This window comes from Pseudophryne corroboree, chromosome 6, assembly GCF_028390025.1.
Source record: "Pseudophryne corroboree isolate aPseCor3 chromosome 6, aPseCor3.hap2, whole genome shotgun sequence".
Lineage (NCBI taxonomy): Eukaryota > Metazoa > Chordata > Amphibia > Anura > Myobatrachidae > Pseudophryne > Pseudophryne corroboree.
This window is the reverse complement of record NC_086449.1, coordinates 484,458,839-484,475,448: the sequence shown is the minus strand read 5'-3', so window position 1 is coordinate 484,475,448 and position 16,610 is coordinate 484,458,839. Positions and strand designations below refer to the sequence as shown.

Below are 16,610 nucleotides of genomic sequence, written 5' to 3'. Positions count from 1 at the left end.
TATAGTACTTGCGATGCCGATGCGCATGCCCGCGAGATTGGCATCGCAAGGAAAAATAGACTGTGCAGGCAGCCCAACATTAACTATATCGGCGGGTCCAGGCTCCAGCCCCGTCAAATAGTCAATGTCGGGCCTTTTGGCGCATCGCGTCGTGTGTACACAGCTATAGATTTGGGTGGGGTGTGTTCAAATTGCAGTGTAGAGATTAAGCAGCCAGTGTTTACCATGCACAGAAACAATATAACCTACCCAAATATAAATCTCTCTGCACATGTTACATCTGCCCCACCTGCTGTGCATTAGGGTTTTGCCCAATTGCTAACTTTTTTGATTTGCTAACAAACATGAATAGGGCCCAGGGTGCTGTGGCATGCTGGGGTGCAGCGGTGCACTTGTAGGATTTGTAGTCCAGGACCACATTAATTATGGTCAATGTGAAAAGCAAAACCAATGCTGGTGGCTTCAAATCATATAATATTGTACATCAGGCATCTCCAAAGTCCGGCCCGGGGGCCAATTGCGGCCATGCAAACGCTGCTGGCCCGCCCAGGCAGAAGCGATCGCTGGGCTAAGATGGCAGTCAACTGTCTGGCATGCTCCAGCGCACTGCGGCGCCAGCGCATGCGCAGTTCAATCCCGAATGCTGCTGTGCGAAAACGCACAGCAGTGATCAGGTCTGAATTACCCCCAAAGTACAACAGAGAAACACAAGAAGAGTTAACATACTGTATATATATCACTGAATACCAATCAGAGAGAACAATATTGCAGGGCAGAATACTGCACCTAGGAATGCAATTGAATTGCACAGAGGGCAGCAACTCAATCAGGATAGATGCTGTGGCTAGGTCTTAGGGCCTAATTCAGTAAGGATAGCAAATTCTACTAATTAGCAGAATTTGCTATCATTTGGAATCGCATGTTGGAGGCAGCCCATCGCAGGGCAAGTCCGCCTAGCATGCTGCCAGCCTCCTCCCCACCTACAACAAGCAGAAATTGTGATGCGATCGCAATTTCTGCTTGTTAGCAGAAATAGAGGAAGCCTCCTGCCGGCGCAGGAGACTCGCCGACATCTTCCCGATTGCAGCGGCTGCGTGTGATGCCACGCAAACGCCGTGATCACGCCCCCGACACGCCCCCGTTCAAGCTGCACCGCCCCCCGTTCGTCCTGCTCCACCCCTGTCTCCTTCCTGAAAACGGAGCATTACCCGCCTCCGCCTGCCCCGTGACCGCCTCTGCTTGATTGACAGGCAGAAAATTCGCCCGCATCTATTTCTCAATAATTCTGATTGGATCGCACACTGCAATCCAACCTGAATTAGACCCTTAACATCCAAGATGCACAATAGTGGGCATTTGCAGGGGTGCAGAGGTCACCCGTTCATACCTATTCCCAAGTATGATACTAGTTTTGCAAGCAGCGCACCAACTTTGCGTTTGTATACAGGGAGGAAAAGGATCCATGTTGGAGGAAGACTGCAACTTGTAAACCACTAAGAACCATGAGGATTAACCAGCAATGTAGTCAGGAACGTGATGTGTCGGCTAACCATCAGCATGATACACAAGGAGTTATGCAATAATGAAGTCAGAAGGCAGCAGATATCATGCATGGACATCAATCACATAATACCAGAGATGAAGTCTGGCAAGATAAGCATACAAAAAAAGTAAACCCAAGCTTAGAGACCTGATTCTCTGGTAACCAGCAGGTGCTACAAGGGAAGTAGATCCTTAATTAAGCTAAATGGGATGTGGTCAAGATCCCGCCGGATGGAATCCCGGCAGTCGAAATACCGACACCGGGATCCCGACATATTCTCCCTCTGTGGGTGTCCACGACACCCATAGAGGGAGAATAAATTAGTGTGACAAGCGTAGCAAGGCACCATGCCCGCAGCATGGCGAGCGCAGCGAGCCCGCAAGGGGCTGCCTTGCGCTCGCCCCCCTGTTGGGATTGTGCCAGTCGGGATCCCGGTGTCGGTATTCCGACCACCGGGATCCCATCCGGTGGGATTTCGTGCTGATCCCAGCTAAACAGCTCACCTGAAACCCATATTAACCAGGCTTGCCAAAGCGAAGTGTGACACTCCTCTAGTAGGGTGTGGCACCTAATCATATCACTCACTGCAGTGTGGGTACCACATGACCTACTTACAAATAATGTCATGACCTATTTACAAATAATGTATGGCTACTGGCTTGTCTTTAAAACTATTCAATGCCATATGTATCAATGGCCTATGATTTATTGACATTCGCTCACAAAGTTCCTTGAGGTTATACCTACATAAATCAGTCCACATGTACAGATGAAATATAGCTCTACAAAAATGTAATATCTAATGTATCTCAAAATCAAATAGTTTTAGCTTACTAGGAACTTCAAGCAATGCTGTTTGTAAATTTATCTGAGCATACCTTGTGAACTGTATGAAGTGCACTTAAGTTGCACCACAAAATACATTGGCTTTACACTGGAGCACCACAATGATACAAACAGGACAGACCAAGGTACATGCCTTAAAATCTCCATTGAAATTATATTAAAAAGAGTAAAAATGCAAACAAACTTTGATTGAATAAAAGACTGCACAAACACTGCACAAACACTACAATGGTGCAAACAGGACAGATGAAATTGCATCTTCTAAAATACTCATGCCAATTACAGTATAACAAAAAGGTTAAAAAAAATCAAACTTTAGTTGAATAAAATACAGCACAATCTCTTGTCCATTACTGTACTGAATAAAAAAATAAAATGTCTACCATGATCTGTCATAGTCCAAATAGTCCACACTCTAGAAAATCACCATAAAAAAATCCACAAACCCAACCAATCACAAACATTATTCCATGATTGACTGTGATTGAATAGTTGATGAAGTCTAAGACAGCTAATCAAAAGGGGTTAGAAAATGTAAGCCATTTATCGCAATACAATATTCTTGCTCCACAAATGTTTCTGCACAGTTTCTAAAGGCAATGTCTTGCAGTTTGGCTACACCATATGGAACGTCCTTCCGCCTAACTCCTCTCTTCTCCCCTGCCTACTCAAACCTTTGCTCCTCTGCCAATGTGACCACCTTGCATCAGAAAGTTATGTGCTTGTTGGGGAACTATTGCAATTGAGATATTAGACATGCTGAATCACTTGTGAAGAGGCTCCGAGCTGAACTGGACTAATACTGAACTGGAGTGCTGACAAGGCAGGAACTGGGATGATGGCACTTAGAATAGATGCTGGACTGCAGTGCTGACTGGGCTGGTACTGGGATGATGACACTTGGGATGAGACTCTGTTAATTCTGGACTGAACCAGCAAGGCTTTGGTAAAAACCACATTGGAACTGGTGAGGCTTGTAGAACTAGACTGGAACCAGTAAGGTTTGTAAAACTGGACTGGAACTGGTGAGGCTTGTAGAACCAGATTGGAATCGGTAAGGCTTGTAGAACTGGACTTGAACCGGTGAGCCTTGTAGAACTGGACTGGAACTGGTAATGCTTGGAAAACTGGACTGGAACCAGTGAGGCGTAGTAGAACCGAACTGGAACCGGTAAGACCCTGGTGCATAGATGGTAAACGTAGTAACTCAGGAAGCAAGACTTCTGTAGTCACAGTAAGGCTGTGACCGAGTTGCTCGGGCCTAGAATACTGTAGCTGGACTTCCTTTAATCCCCCTTCCGGATTGTGATTGGCTGCAGGGAAACTGGCTGGTCGGATGAGACTTAGGTTGGTGAAGTGGAGATCAGCTGGAAAACATATAATGCAGCAATGTCAGAGAATATCACAGTACTGCACACAGGAGCTTGAATAAACCTCAGGCACACAAATAGTTACCAGCTGGTCTGAGAATACAGCTGCAATCTAGAGTCTGTGCACCTATGCAATTAGCCTGGGAAGGTGCTGCAGCTTCGAAACTAGTATGCATAGCAGATACTGGAGTCAGAGAATGAAGCAAGGCTGAGTAAACTCTGGGATACTGCAGGAAATCCTGGCCTGTATGACAGGAGGCTGAGATAAGACATAGGGCTGGTTGAGATTAAAGACAGGTTCATGACACAAACAAAGGGTAAACACACTCTGGAGCAGGACATGGGTTCAAACAGAGCAAAGACTAGGTTCAGACATGCAGGTAAACACGCAGAGTATACAAAGGACCAACAGAGTATCCGCAGGATCTGAGAACTGGCACCAGCAGCTTACACAGACAAGGCACAAGCTATAACTGGCATAGAGAGCTGGGCTGACTGATTTATAACAGCAACATTGACTAGTGAGGAAAGCCGGTCTAAGAGTGCTTGGTTAATTACAAATTCCATGCAGCTGCAGAACTGCACGTACACAAGCCCCACTGACAGAGAGCGGCTATTTTACTATGCAACCAAGTACGCAGTAACCGAGTGGCGCCCTGGTTCCCTAGTGACAGGTGGGGACTGTCGGCCCTTGTAGTTGGAAGACGTGACGTCCAAGTTGCCGGGCAACAACTGGGACTTACAGTATGTTAGGAGCAAGCCACTAGGCGGCTTGTGACAATGCTTTAGTGAAAATGCACATGCATAAATGGGGGTGCACAGAAGGTTCAAAGCTGCACTTTCCCTGCACAGTTCCCATTTCTCTTACGTCCTAGAGGATGCTGGGGTTCCATTTAGTACCACGGGGTATAGACAGGTCCCTTGGGAGCCATGGGCAATTTAAAAGTTTAAGTGTGGGCTGGCTCCTCCCTCTATGCCCCTCCCACCAGACTCAGTTTAGAAAATGTGCCCGGAGGAGCCGGTCACAGCTAGGGGAGCTCTTGGGAGTTTTTCTAGTTTTATTATTTTCTGAGTTTAGTTAGGTACAGGCAGGCTGCTGGCAACAGCCTACCTGCTTTGTGGCACTTGGGGGGGGGGGGGGGGGTATGGGGATAGGAACCAACTCTAGAAGTTAATGGTTCTCTATCTTCACTGACAGGACACTGAGCTCCTGAGGGTGCTAATCGCAAGCCCACGAGGCGTCCGCTAACTCCCGCAGCACGGCCGCCACCCCCTAACAGAGCCAGAAGAAAGAAGAGTGGTGAGTACAACGCCAGCGGCCCGGAGAGCGGGTCGCCAGCGGGAAAGGCGGCACAAGGGTGGGAGCACAGCTCTGACAGGCTGCAGTCCAGAAGGCTCAGCGGCACACTGTGTACGGCGCTGTGAGGGGCGTCCTGAGCCAGAGCAATCACCCTACATTGGTCAACACTGCTAACAGGGGCTAATCCCGCTGTTAGCAAAAAAATACCTCAGGCCAATAAGTGTGGGAAGACGCGCCATTACAGGGGGCGGGACTTCTCCTCAGAGTGGATCCAGCACTCACCAGCGCCATTTTCTCGCTGCAGTTCATCAACAGAGACGCTGGCAGGGAGCGCTGCCCTCCACATAAGTAACACTGTGTTATAGATACGTGGGGAGTGTAATTCGATACTAGCTACCCTGTTAAGGTTCAGCTAGTCAGAGGTTTTTTTTAATCATAATAAAAGCCTATAAGGGCACGGTGTGGCTGGCTACTTGTACTCTGTGACTCTCAGAAGGTATTCTGGGGGGGAAATTGTACTGACATTTTGCTGTGTGTGTGTGTAACCCACTGTACCATATTTGGGGGACTTTGTCCTGTAATGCAGAATGTATATATTCTCCTGGGGAGTCTATACCATGCACAAAACTGTAAATTCTCAGGCTTCGTGGCAGATAACCCGGGGGTGGCCTCCATAAAGTGTAATTTCACATATATTTCTTCAAAGCCACAATTTTGAGATGTCTAGGGAATCAAATCCCACAGCTGTGCCTCTCACCCCAACCACATACCCTGAAAAGCGTACACTTGCAGTGGCGGATCTTGCCACGGGCAAGCAGGACTTTTGCCCGGGGCGCCGACTTCCGGAGGGCGCCGGCGCCTTCCGGAGGGCGCCGCACCATGGCAAGATCCGCCACTGTGCAGAGTGCCCCCCAGCAGTGCCCCCGCGCTGTGCCTCCCCACGCTGTGAGAAGTTTCCCTTCATGGTGCTGGTCCCCCCCGCTGTGAAGGGAATCAGACGCTAAGCGTCTAGTTTCCCTTCATGGAGAGGACCTTTGCTGTGCGGGGCGCGATGACGTCATCGCGCACCGCACAGCATTGTAGCACAGACGCTAGGGGTTATAATTGACCTCTAGTGCCTATGCTGTGCTATGGGGGAGACGTCATGACTGACGTCTCTCACATAGATCCGAGGAGAAGAGCGGCGCCGAGGGGAGGTCTGCATGTCTGGAATCAGGAGCGGGGTATAGTAAGTATACTTTGTTTTTTAATTTCCTTTCAGCGGCGCTACAAATGGGGGCGTGACTGACCACGCCTCACATTAAGCCACGCCCCTAACTTTTGCCCGGGGCGCCACAAGGGCAAGAACCGGCCCTGTACACTTGCCATATAATGCAACTGACATATGAGGAGTGCAACATATAGTTTGAGGCTAATAGGGATGAGGAATATTAATTATATATATATATATATATATATATATATATACTGCTCAAAAAAATAAAGGGAACACTAAAATAACACATCCTAGATCTGAATGAATGAAATATTCTTATTAAATACTTTGTTCTTTACATAGTTGAATGTGCTGACAACAAAATCACACAAAAATTATCAATGGAAATCAAATTTATTAACCCATGGAGGTCTGGATTTGGAGTCACCCTCAAAATAAAAGTGGAAAAACACACTACAGGCTGATCCAACTTTGATGTAATGTCCTTAAAACAAGTCAAAATGAGGCTCAGTAGTGTGTGTGGCCTCCATGTGCCTGTTTGACCTCCCTACAACCCACACAAGTGGCTCAGGTAGTGCAGCTCATCCAGGATGGCACATCAATGAGAGCTGTGGCAAGAAGGTTTGCTGTGTCTGTCAGCGTAGTGTCCAGAGCATGGAGGCGCTACCAGGAGACAGGCCAGTACATCAGGAGATGTGGAGGAGGCCGTAGGAGGGCAACAACCCAGCAGCAGGACCGCTACCTCTGCCTTTGTGCAAGGAGGAACAGGAGGAGCACTGCCTGAGCCCTGCAAAATGACCTCCAGCAAGCCACAAATGTGCATGTGTCTACTCAAATGATCAGAAACAGACTCCATGAGGGTGGTATGAGGGCCCGACGTCCACAGGTGGGGGTTGTGCTTACAGCCCAACACCGTGCAGGACGTTTGGCATTTGCCAGAGAACACCAAGATTGGCAAATTCGTCACTGGCGCCCTGTGCTCTTCACAGATGAAAGCAGGTTCTCACTGAGCACATGTGACAGACGTGACAGAGTCTGGAGACGCCAAGGAGAACATTCTGCTGCCTGCAACCTCCTCCAGCATGACCGGTTTGGCAGTGGGTCAGTAATGGTGTGGGGTGGCATTTCTTTGGGGGGCCGCTCAGCCCTTCATGTGCTCGCCAGAGGTAGCCTGACTGCCATTAGGTACCGAGATGAGATCCTCAGACCCCTTGTGAGACCATATGCTGGTGCGGTTGGCCCTGGGTTCCTCCAAATGCAAGACAATGCTAGACCTCATGTGGCTGGAGTGTGTCAGCAGTTCCTGCAAGACGAAGGCATTGATGCTATGGACTGGCCCGCCCGTTCCCCAGACCTGAATCCAATTGAGCACATCTGGGACATCATGTCTCGCTCCATCCACCAACGTGGCGTTGCACCACAGACTGTCCAGGAGTTGACGGATGCTTTAGTCCAGGTCTGGGAGGAGATCCCTCAGGAGACCATCTGCCACCTCATCAGGAGCATGCCCAGGCGTTGTACGGAGGTCATACAGGTACGTGGAGGCCACACACACACTACTGAGCCTCATTTTGACTTGTTTTAAGAACATCAAAGTTGGATCAGCCTGTGGTGTGTTTTTCCACTTTAATTTTGAGTGTGACTCCAAATCCAGACCTCCATGGGTTAATAAATTTGATTTCCATTGATAATTTTTGTGTGATTTTGTTGTCAGCACATTCAACAATGTAAAGAACAAAATATTTAATAAGAATATTTCATTCATTCAGATCTAGGATGTGTTATTTTAGTGTTCCCTTTATTTTTTTGAGCAGTGTGTGTATATATATATATATATATATAATAAAAGCCTTCCCACTATTTAGAGCGTTAAACTCCTTATTTGGGAAAACCTAAGTACACCCAGAGATATAATCCACATCCCTAAAGAGTGTCTAAATTGTCAAAGAAGGTTGTGTTACCTGTCCCTGGTAACCTCCATAAAGGATTAGACTGATCGCAGATAGAGACTACTCTCTAATACTGTGCACAGCTACAGGTGTGGCTCAGAGACCCTCGCTTACGTAGATCTCTGGGGCTATAGTTACGTGGTCAGGCTCCTTACTTGATGATTTAGATTCTATGTATAGGAGTGACATTTGCTTGTTTCTATGTCACTTACATGATTCTACAGGCTTTACGGCTGGAGGCCATGAAGGAGATTGGCCTGCGTCACGCAGGGGCCACTACTCTGGCAGTTTAGACAAGCAGGAGACGGTGGCTACACCAATGGACTGCAGATACAGAATCCAAGAAAGGTATGGCGGGTCCGCCCTTCACAGGTGAGGCCCTGTTGGGACGCACTGGATCGTGAATGTCCATGCCAACTGCGGGTAAGTCGAAATATCTTCCTTCCACAGCTGCACAGACCAGGACCAGAATGATATCCTACACCTACACTGCAATCCCTTCGAACCGCAAGGTTTAAACATCAGTCCAAGGGTTCCTCCACTTCCTTTAGAGGACATTGGGGAAAATCCAGAAAACTTGCACTGCCAGGTTCCCAGGGACGGATTTCGGATTCTGATTTCTCGGTGGACCTCACTGCCTGGGAAATCAGGCAGGTGGGAGGGAGACTAAAGAGATTCCAGTTAAACATCTGTGCGATATCCTGCCTAGACCTCTGGAAACGGTTAGGTTGTCCAGGGGTGCAGACTGGAGTTTCTAGTACTCCCACATCACAGATTATTACTAGCTTCTCGGACAGAAAGTACACTACTGCTGGAAGCTATTCAAACATTTGCCAAACAAATGTTATTGTTCCAGTTCCACCTCACCTACAACACAAGGGTTATTACTTAAACCTGAGAGTGGTACCGAAACCGGACGGTTCGGTAAGGCCAATATTAGACCTAAAAACGTTGAACCTTACTTGAGGGAATTCAAATTCAAGATGGAGTCTCTGAGTGCGGTGATCTCAGGTCTTGTGGAGGGGGAATTCCTAGTATCCCTGAATATCAAGGATGCGTACCTTCACATTCCGATCTGGCCGCCTCACCAGGCTTATCTAAGATTTGAGCTGCTGTACTGTCACTATTAGTTCCAGGCACTGCCATTTGGCCTCTCCACAGCACCGAGGGTATTTCCCTAGGTCATGGCAGAGATTATGCTGCTCCTCCGCAGACAGGGAGTGAACATAATTCCATATCTGGACGATCTGCTGCTAAAAGCATCTTCCAGGGAGAGGCTGTTACAGAGTATTGCTCTCTCAACTGGTCTACTCCAGGATCTTGGGTGGATCCTGAACCTTCTAAAGTCACATTTGGAGCGGACAGAAAGAGTCGGTCATCCCAAGGATTCTCAAACTAATAAAAAGAACAAGAGTTCAGGCGATCCTCTTTGCTCTGAACTGGCGAAGAAGGGCTTGGTACGCGGATCTTCTGGGATTACTCTTGGAGGATCCACAGGGGCCGTTCGCTTATCAAGACTTACTGTTGCTACGTTTGACGGCAAGGAGGTTGACCGCCAGATCTTAGCTCGGAAAGGCATTCCGAAAAAGGTCATTCCTACAGGCTAGGAAGGGAGTAACATCAAAACATTACCATCGGATTTGGTAAAAAGTATGTGACTTGGTGTGAATCCAAGAAGTTTCCTAGGGTGGAGTTTTCATCTGGGACGTTTTCTCCTCTTTCTGCAAGCAGGTGTGGATGTGGACCTACGCTTGGGCTCCATAAAAGTACAGATTTTGGCCTTATCCATTTTCTTCCAGAAACAAACAATTGGCTGCCTTCCCTGAGGTTCAGACATTCTTGATAGGAATTCTGCACATCAAACCATCCTTTGTGCCTCCTACAGCACCTTGGGATCTTAATGTGGTGTTGCAGTCCCTGAAATCAGATTGGTTCAAACTTTTGCGGGAGGTGGATGTAAAGTTTCTTACTTGGAAGGCTGTCACAGGGGGCATTGTCGCACATCAGCCCTTACTTGATTTTCAATGAGGATAGAGCTGAGCTCAGAACGCGTCAGCAATTTCTTCCAAAGGTTGTGTCGGCTTTTCATATCAACCGACCTACTGTGGATGTTGTGAGGGCTTTGAAAATATGTGAAGAGAACTTCTTGTCACAGAAAGTCGGATGCTCTGTTTGTCCTTTATGATCCCAACAAGGTTGGGTGTCCTGCTTCTAAGAAGATAATTTCTCGCTGGATCAGGTTTTCTATCCAGCATGCTTATTCTACGGCAGGCTTGCCGTGTCCAAAATCTGTTAAGGCCCACTCTACTTGTAAAGTGGGTTCTTCCTGGGCGGCTGCTCGGGGTGTCTTGGCTTTACAGCTTTGCCGAGCAGTTACTTGATCAGGGTCGAACACGTTTGCTAAGTTCTACAAGTTCGATACTTTGGCCTCTGAGGACCTAAAGTTTGGTTAATCTGTTCTGCAGGTGACTCAGCACTCTCCCTCCCGTACTGGTAGCTTTGGTACATCCCCATGGTACTAAATGGAACCCCAGCATCCTCTAGGACGTAAGAGAAAATAGGATTTTAATTACCTATCGGTAAATCCTTTTCTCGTAGTCCATAAAGGATGCTTGGCGCCCGCCCAGTGCTTCGTTTTCCTGCATTGTTGCTTGGTTAAGTATTGGTTCAGCTGTTGCTGTTCCTATTTCATGCTGGTTAACATGGTTTATTCATGTTTCATGCTGTTTACCATGGTTTCTTCATGTTGCATGCTGGTTGGCATGGTTTTTTCATGTTTCATGCGGAAAAGCATGATTTCTTCAAGTTGCATGCTGGTTGGCATGGTTTCTCCATGTTACATGATGGTCAGCATGGTTTTTCAATTCGGTGTGAGCTGGTGTGATTCTCACCACTATCTGTGTATTCCTTCTCTCGAAGTATGTCCGTCTCCTCGGGCACAGTTTCTAGACTGAGTCTGGTAGGAGGGGCATAGAGGGAGGAGCCAGCCCACACTAATAAAATCTTAAAGTGCCCATGGCTCCCAAGGGACCCGTCTATACCCCATGGTACTAAATGGAACCCCAGCATTCTCTATGGACTACGAGAAAAGGATTTACCGGTAGGTAATTAAAATCCTATTTTTTCGCTGCATAAATTATCTGATATTGTATCTAAAATTATAATCATACTTCAATTAAAGTATGCTGATTTTAAATAAATAATGTTTTAACAAATCTTTGTCCCATTTCACATTTTACTGGCCAATGTTCATTTATGGAATAGATTAAATCATCATTAATATCTAAACACTAATGAGCTAATTTTGACAAGATAGCACTTGGAAATGTAACAAAATGGGAGTCTAATTTTCATAAGTCACATCTTGGGAATGTAACAGAATTGTAAAGAAGGCAATATGTTTTTCCATCCAGCCTTTTCCTAAGTAGTGGTGAGCTCTGCAAATTTAAACCCATTGTTATGAGTGCAGATTAGGATTCATTGCTTTATAGAAGTTACTGTAAGCAAAGGTGGTTGTGCCAAAAAAGGGTGTTTGAAACCACATCCTTTTGCAGGAAGTAAGGAATAAAATAATATATCAGGTCCTAATACCGTAGAAATAGTTGTGAAAAACCACACAGCATTTCCCTTTATCAACCACAAGCACTGAAAGTAAACACCTTGAAGAGCAAAAATACACATACAGTAGTACAACTTTTTGTTGCGTGCAAAAATATTCCATGTACAAAATGTGCAAGCTATGCTGATTATGTGATTGGCATCACAGCTAATATACTGTACATATATAAATATAGATATATAAAGGTACAGTATATGGTTAGATCCACTGGAGCAGGGACCGATATTAATAAAATATTCCCGTAAAGCACTGTATAATATGTGTTCTTTATACCGGTATAATAAACTGTCCATAATGGTATTGGGTGAGATGCAGCCAACCTTTAAGTTATCATTTTATAGAATGTATTTAATAAATGATAACTAGAAACTGATTGGTTTCTATGGAAAACTTCTCCACTTAACCTCTTTAGGATGTTGATACCTCTCTACCACAGTGGCTTATTGGCAGAACACAACACTTTCATTTGTGTGTGAGAATCTCTAGTTATGTGGATCCCATCTGCTCTTGACAGACTAGGACTTCTCACAGCTATTTTATTTATAGAAAAAGTTCTGTGCAATTCTCCACTGCTTAGTGAGCCTGGTTACATATTAAACGCTCCACATTCACCAGCTGCTGTAATGCCAAAATCTATTTTTCATAGAATGTAATACATATAATAGAAACGTAGAATTTGACAGCAGTTAGGAAGCACTTAGTCCATCTAGTCTGTTCCTTTGGTATGCAGACATGTTGTCGACAATGACAATGCCGACACTGTAATGGTGAATGGTTCTGCATGTTGACATAAAGAATGTCAACAACTGCATTCATCATGTCGCCATGGTCATAACCTCTACATTCAACATGTCGACGTTGACAAAAGGAACATGTTGACATTTAGAGATTCCTGCATCAACATTCTGAATATCAACATTATATCAACATTATATAACTCTCTCTGCACATGTTATATCTGCCCCACCTGCAGTGCACATGGTTTTGCCCAACTGCTAACAAATTTTATGCTATGATCAGGTCTGAATTACCTTCCATAGCCCACTCATTGATGCCTCAGCCCACCTTACTCACCTTGATACCTGCAGCCCTCCTCACTACACTTCCTTCCGCCCATAGTCCATCTCCTCACTGCTTCAGCCCATCCTTGGAGGAAGTATTTTAGGATTGTGAAGATAATTTTGCTCATTACGGGCCCTGTTGCTTAATGTAATGTGTATCTGTGCAAAAATACATGTGTAAAAGCATGGCTAGCAATGAAGAAAAATATTGATTTTTAAAAGGCAGCACAAATTATATATTATTTTTAGTTAATGTCATTATTTTTATAAAGGGGAATGTGGGGCCAGTGTTGCCATAGACAGCCACTTACCCCAAAACTACAGGGCTCCCGAGTGCTCCATCTCCCAGCCAGTGACATAGTGAGGAGAACAACCAGCATAATTGTCCAACAGATTTCTTGAAAGAGGCTGTAAAAAGGAAGAGGGTGCAGTAGATAAAACCAAAGATAGAGCAGTGTAAAAATATGGAATTAATTACTTAAGAAGATTATTACACCCTATACAAAATTGTGCGATAATACAATAAAAATAGAAAGTATCCTTAAGAAACTTTGGTAATATTCTCCTACAGACTATTATTATGGGGACATGTTTACCCAAAAGACCACAAATTATTTATATATAGGCAAATGGGTTGGTATTGAAATCCCAGCACCCACTGTCCCACCTGTGAGAAACAGTAGCATAATTCCAGCAGATCTGGTAAGTATTTAAACCCCAGTGCTCTAACAAGACTTTTTGGTGCCCTGTGCCAGAAATAGAATTGGTGCCCTTCTCCCCCCCCCCCCATTCTTCCAATAGGGTCATGAGGCGTACGCCTCGCGGGGAAGGGGCATGACAAAATTTATCCCAGAGAAAGCCCATGCTATGATGCCCCTTCCCACACATAGGGAAAGTGGCAAGGGAGTTGGATTTATCAAAGAGAGAGTCCTGTTGGATTTATCAAAGAGAGAATCCTGTTGGATGTACACATTAAATACATTGAAAGGGATTGATATAGTTTCTTTCATATACCCTTTTCAGATATCCCGCCAATTACCTGGTATGTCAGTGCTGGGTCGCTTTGCTGGGCTCTGTCTGACCCTCCCTTTCACAAAGAGAAGCAAATGACTTGGTCAAGAATTTCTACCTGGTAATTGCGGATCAAAATGGATATTTTATCTCTGTGAAAGGGTCAACCCGGATCGAAATTCCCGGGTCTCCAACACCGGTAAATTCCTGGGTCGAAGTCCTGGGAATTTCATCCCGAGTAGACCCTTTCACACAGAAAAAGAACCCGTGTTTTTGGCAAATTACCGGGCAGAACTGCTTCACCTGGTAATTTTATTTTCTGTGTGAAAGGGCTATGAGAGAATGAAATATTTGTATATTAATAAATATTTGTATTTTTTACTTATTTGTATTCATTTATATTAATTCATTATTTGTTTACATTGGATGTGTAATGACAGATGTCACGTATTAGGCTTGATAGGTGCAAACAGGGTTAAGAAGGGTTAAGAAAATGGGACTTAATGATAGCTTTATTGATTTTTAGTTAATATTTTAGTTAATATTTATGGTTAATGGTACTAGCTTTATCACAATTAGCAAAAACAATGTTTAGATGAACTACTAAGTAGAAATCTCTGTTTTATGTGGAATTAAAAATAAGGTTCAAGATTGTTTGTAGATAACGTAAATCATGTGCTGTATGTAATGCCATCTGAGTGGATGGCATTATATCTGGTCCCATATCTCATCTTATTTAGCTTAACAAAATGCTTCACTATAGCAATGGAATGGGATCATTGGGTCGACCCTATTTAGGTTTACACTCATTAGGTTGACCACTATAGGTCAACAGGCACTAGGTCAACACCTGGAAAAGGTCGACATGGTCATGAGGTTGACATGGAAAAATGTTGACATGAGGTTTTTTTTTTTTTTTGGTGTTATCTTTGTAAAAAGTGACCGGGATCCCCAATTAGTGCACCATGTCCCCTCGCATGGCTCATTTCGCTCGCCATGATTTGGGTAAGTTACTATTCCCAATGGTAGTTCACGTGGATTGTAAAGTATAAAAAAGTTTGAAAAATTTGAAAACCGCATGTCGACTTTTTCATGTGTCGACCTAATGACTGTCGACCTAAGTGAGGTCAATCTAAGGACCGTATGCCATAGCAATAGTCTGCATCTCTTTACCAGAATACTGTATATTCATATCTCGTTGATAATGCATTATTTAGCAAAGCTGTCCTAACTAACAACCTATGCGGATAGCTAACCATAGCTAACAGTCTTGCCTACCATTTTCTTGTTTATCTGAAACTCATTAAAATTGTTATGAGTAAATTAAAGATTCTTGTTTGTCCGAGTATGCAATCTCAGGTGTGTTTGGCCATTTTTACAAACAAGGAAATTTACTAAAGACAAAAACATGGGAGTGTTGCATTGAATAGAACTTCAATACACGGGTCAAATCACAAAATATGATCAAATACACCAACAGCCAAACTCGGAAGTACTCTCCACAGGAAGCAATAGTTCACTGAAATTTACCAAGATTCGTGTTTGCAAACACACCCATGAATAGTGCATACTCGGTCCAAAATAGACTTTTCAAATATATGTACCCCTGAGCAGCGTGTTTTGAGAGGTCTGCACATATCAGTGTTATTTGTGCAGTACTGCTCCATGAAAGAGTTACAAAATCTGAAAAATAAATATGTGGGGGTCCCCCTCACAAAGCATAACCAGCACCAGGCTTTTTGAGCCAGTCTTGGCTCAGGAAATACAGAGAAAAAACAGTGTGCTGGTGCTGGAAATATGGAGAAAAGTTGCATACAGGTCTCCCATATTTCCAAGACCAGCACCAGGCTTTTACTAGCAGGGAGGTAATGCCAAAACCAGGGGACATGATATATTGGTACCCCCAGCCAAAGCAGTCTCCCCCCAACTAGTCATCCCAGCTCTGGGATTCCCTGGAAAGTGGGAACCACCCCAATAAAGGGGTTCCCCCCTCCAGAGAATCCCTCAGGGCTAGGGCGAGGCCTGGGGCCATCCCCAGCACCCCTGGGCAGTGGGTGCCGATGATAGCATTTGGTTAACAGTTAGAGTGGAATAATATTGTATTTTACAGAACTACAGGTCCCAGCAAGCCACCCCCACATGCCAGTACTTGGAGAACACAAGTACCAACATGTGAGGCTTTGAGGGAGTACTGGTATCTATAGTACCCCTGTAAAAGAAATATTAAAATAACCACAAGACACACACACACAATGTGTGTCTTGTGGTTTCCCCCAGCACACCAAGAAGTATCAGCAATAAGACTTGAACACTACAGAATAATAAAAAAAATCAAAGATCTTACAGGGAAGCCTTGTTGAGACCTGATGGCTTAACCATATCTTTGCAAATATATGTAACTAAGATCTCTGAATTTTCTTTTATCATGTAGTGGTCAAGTCTTATTGCTGATACTTCTTGGTGTGCTGGGGGAAAACTTTTATCTATTTATTTTGCTTAGAAAGAGATTTTAAGTAAGTGTAGAGAATTACTTATTTTAATGTTCTGTTTCTCTTGCTATTCAGTTTCTGCCCCTACCCTGGAAGTTTCTAGATCGATCTAGTACTATCATTTTTTTAGCCAATTTTCTGCATTTACCCAAAGTGACTCAGTTTTCCTCCAACATTATGTATTAAAGTAGCATTTAGGTTTACAC

At 44.7% G+C, this 16,610-nt stretch overlaps 1 protein-coding gene across 3 annotated transcripts in view; it reads right to left on the bottom strand.

Moving 5' to 3' along the window:
- Window positions 1-2,527: 2,527 nt before the first annotated feature.
- Window positions 2,528-16,610, bottom strand: part of LOC134935383 (uncharacterized) — a 125,068-nt gene continuing 110,985 nt past the window's right edge. For 2 of the 3 annotated variants that reach the window (XM_063930480.1, XM_063930481.1), the window contains exons 2-4: window positions 13,216-13,312; window positions 12,918-13,063; window positions 2,528-3,756 (exon numbers count right to left, since the gene is read on the bottom strand). In XM_063930480.1, coding sequence (XP_063786550.1) covers window positions 3,140-3,756; window positions 12,918-13,032 — 732 coding nt within the window. In that variant the 5' untranslated portion in view covers window positions 13,033-13,063; window positions 13,216-13,312 and the 3' untranslated portion in view covers window positions 2,528-3,139. Of the gene's footprint in view, window positions 3,757-3,844; window positions 4,077-12,917; window positions 13,064-13,215; window positions 13,313-16,610 lie in introns of those variants that run through there. The other variant, XM_063930482.1, reaches the window with a different exon arrangement.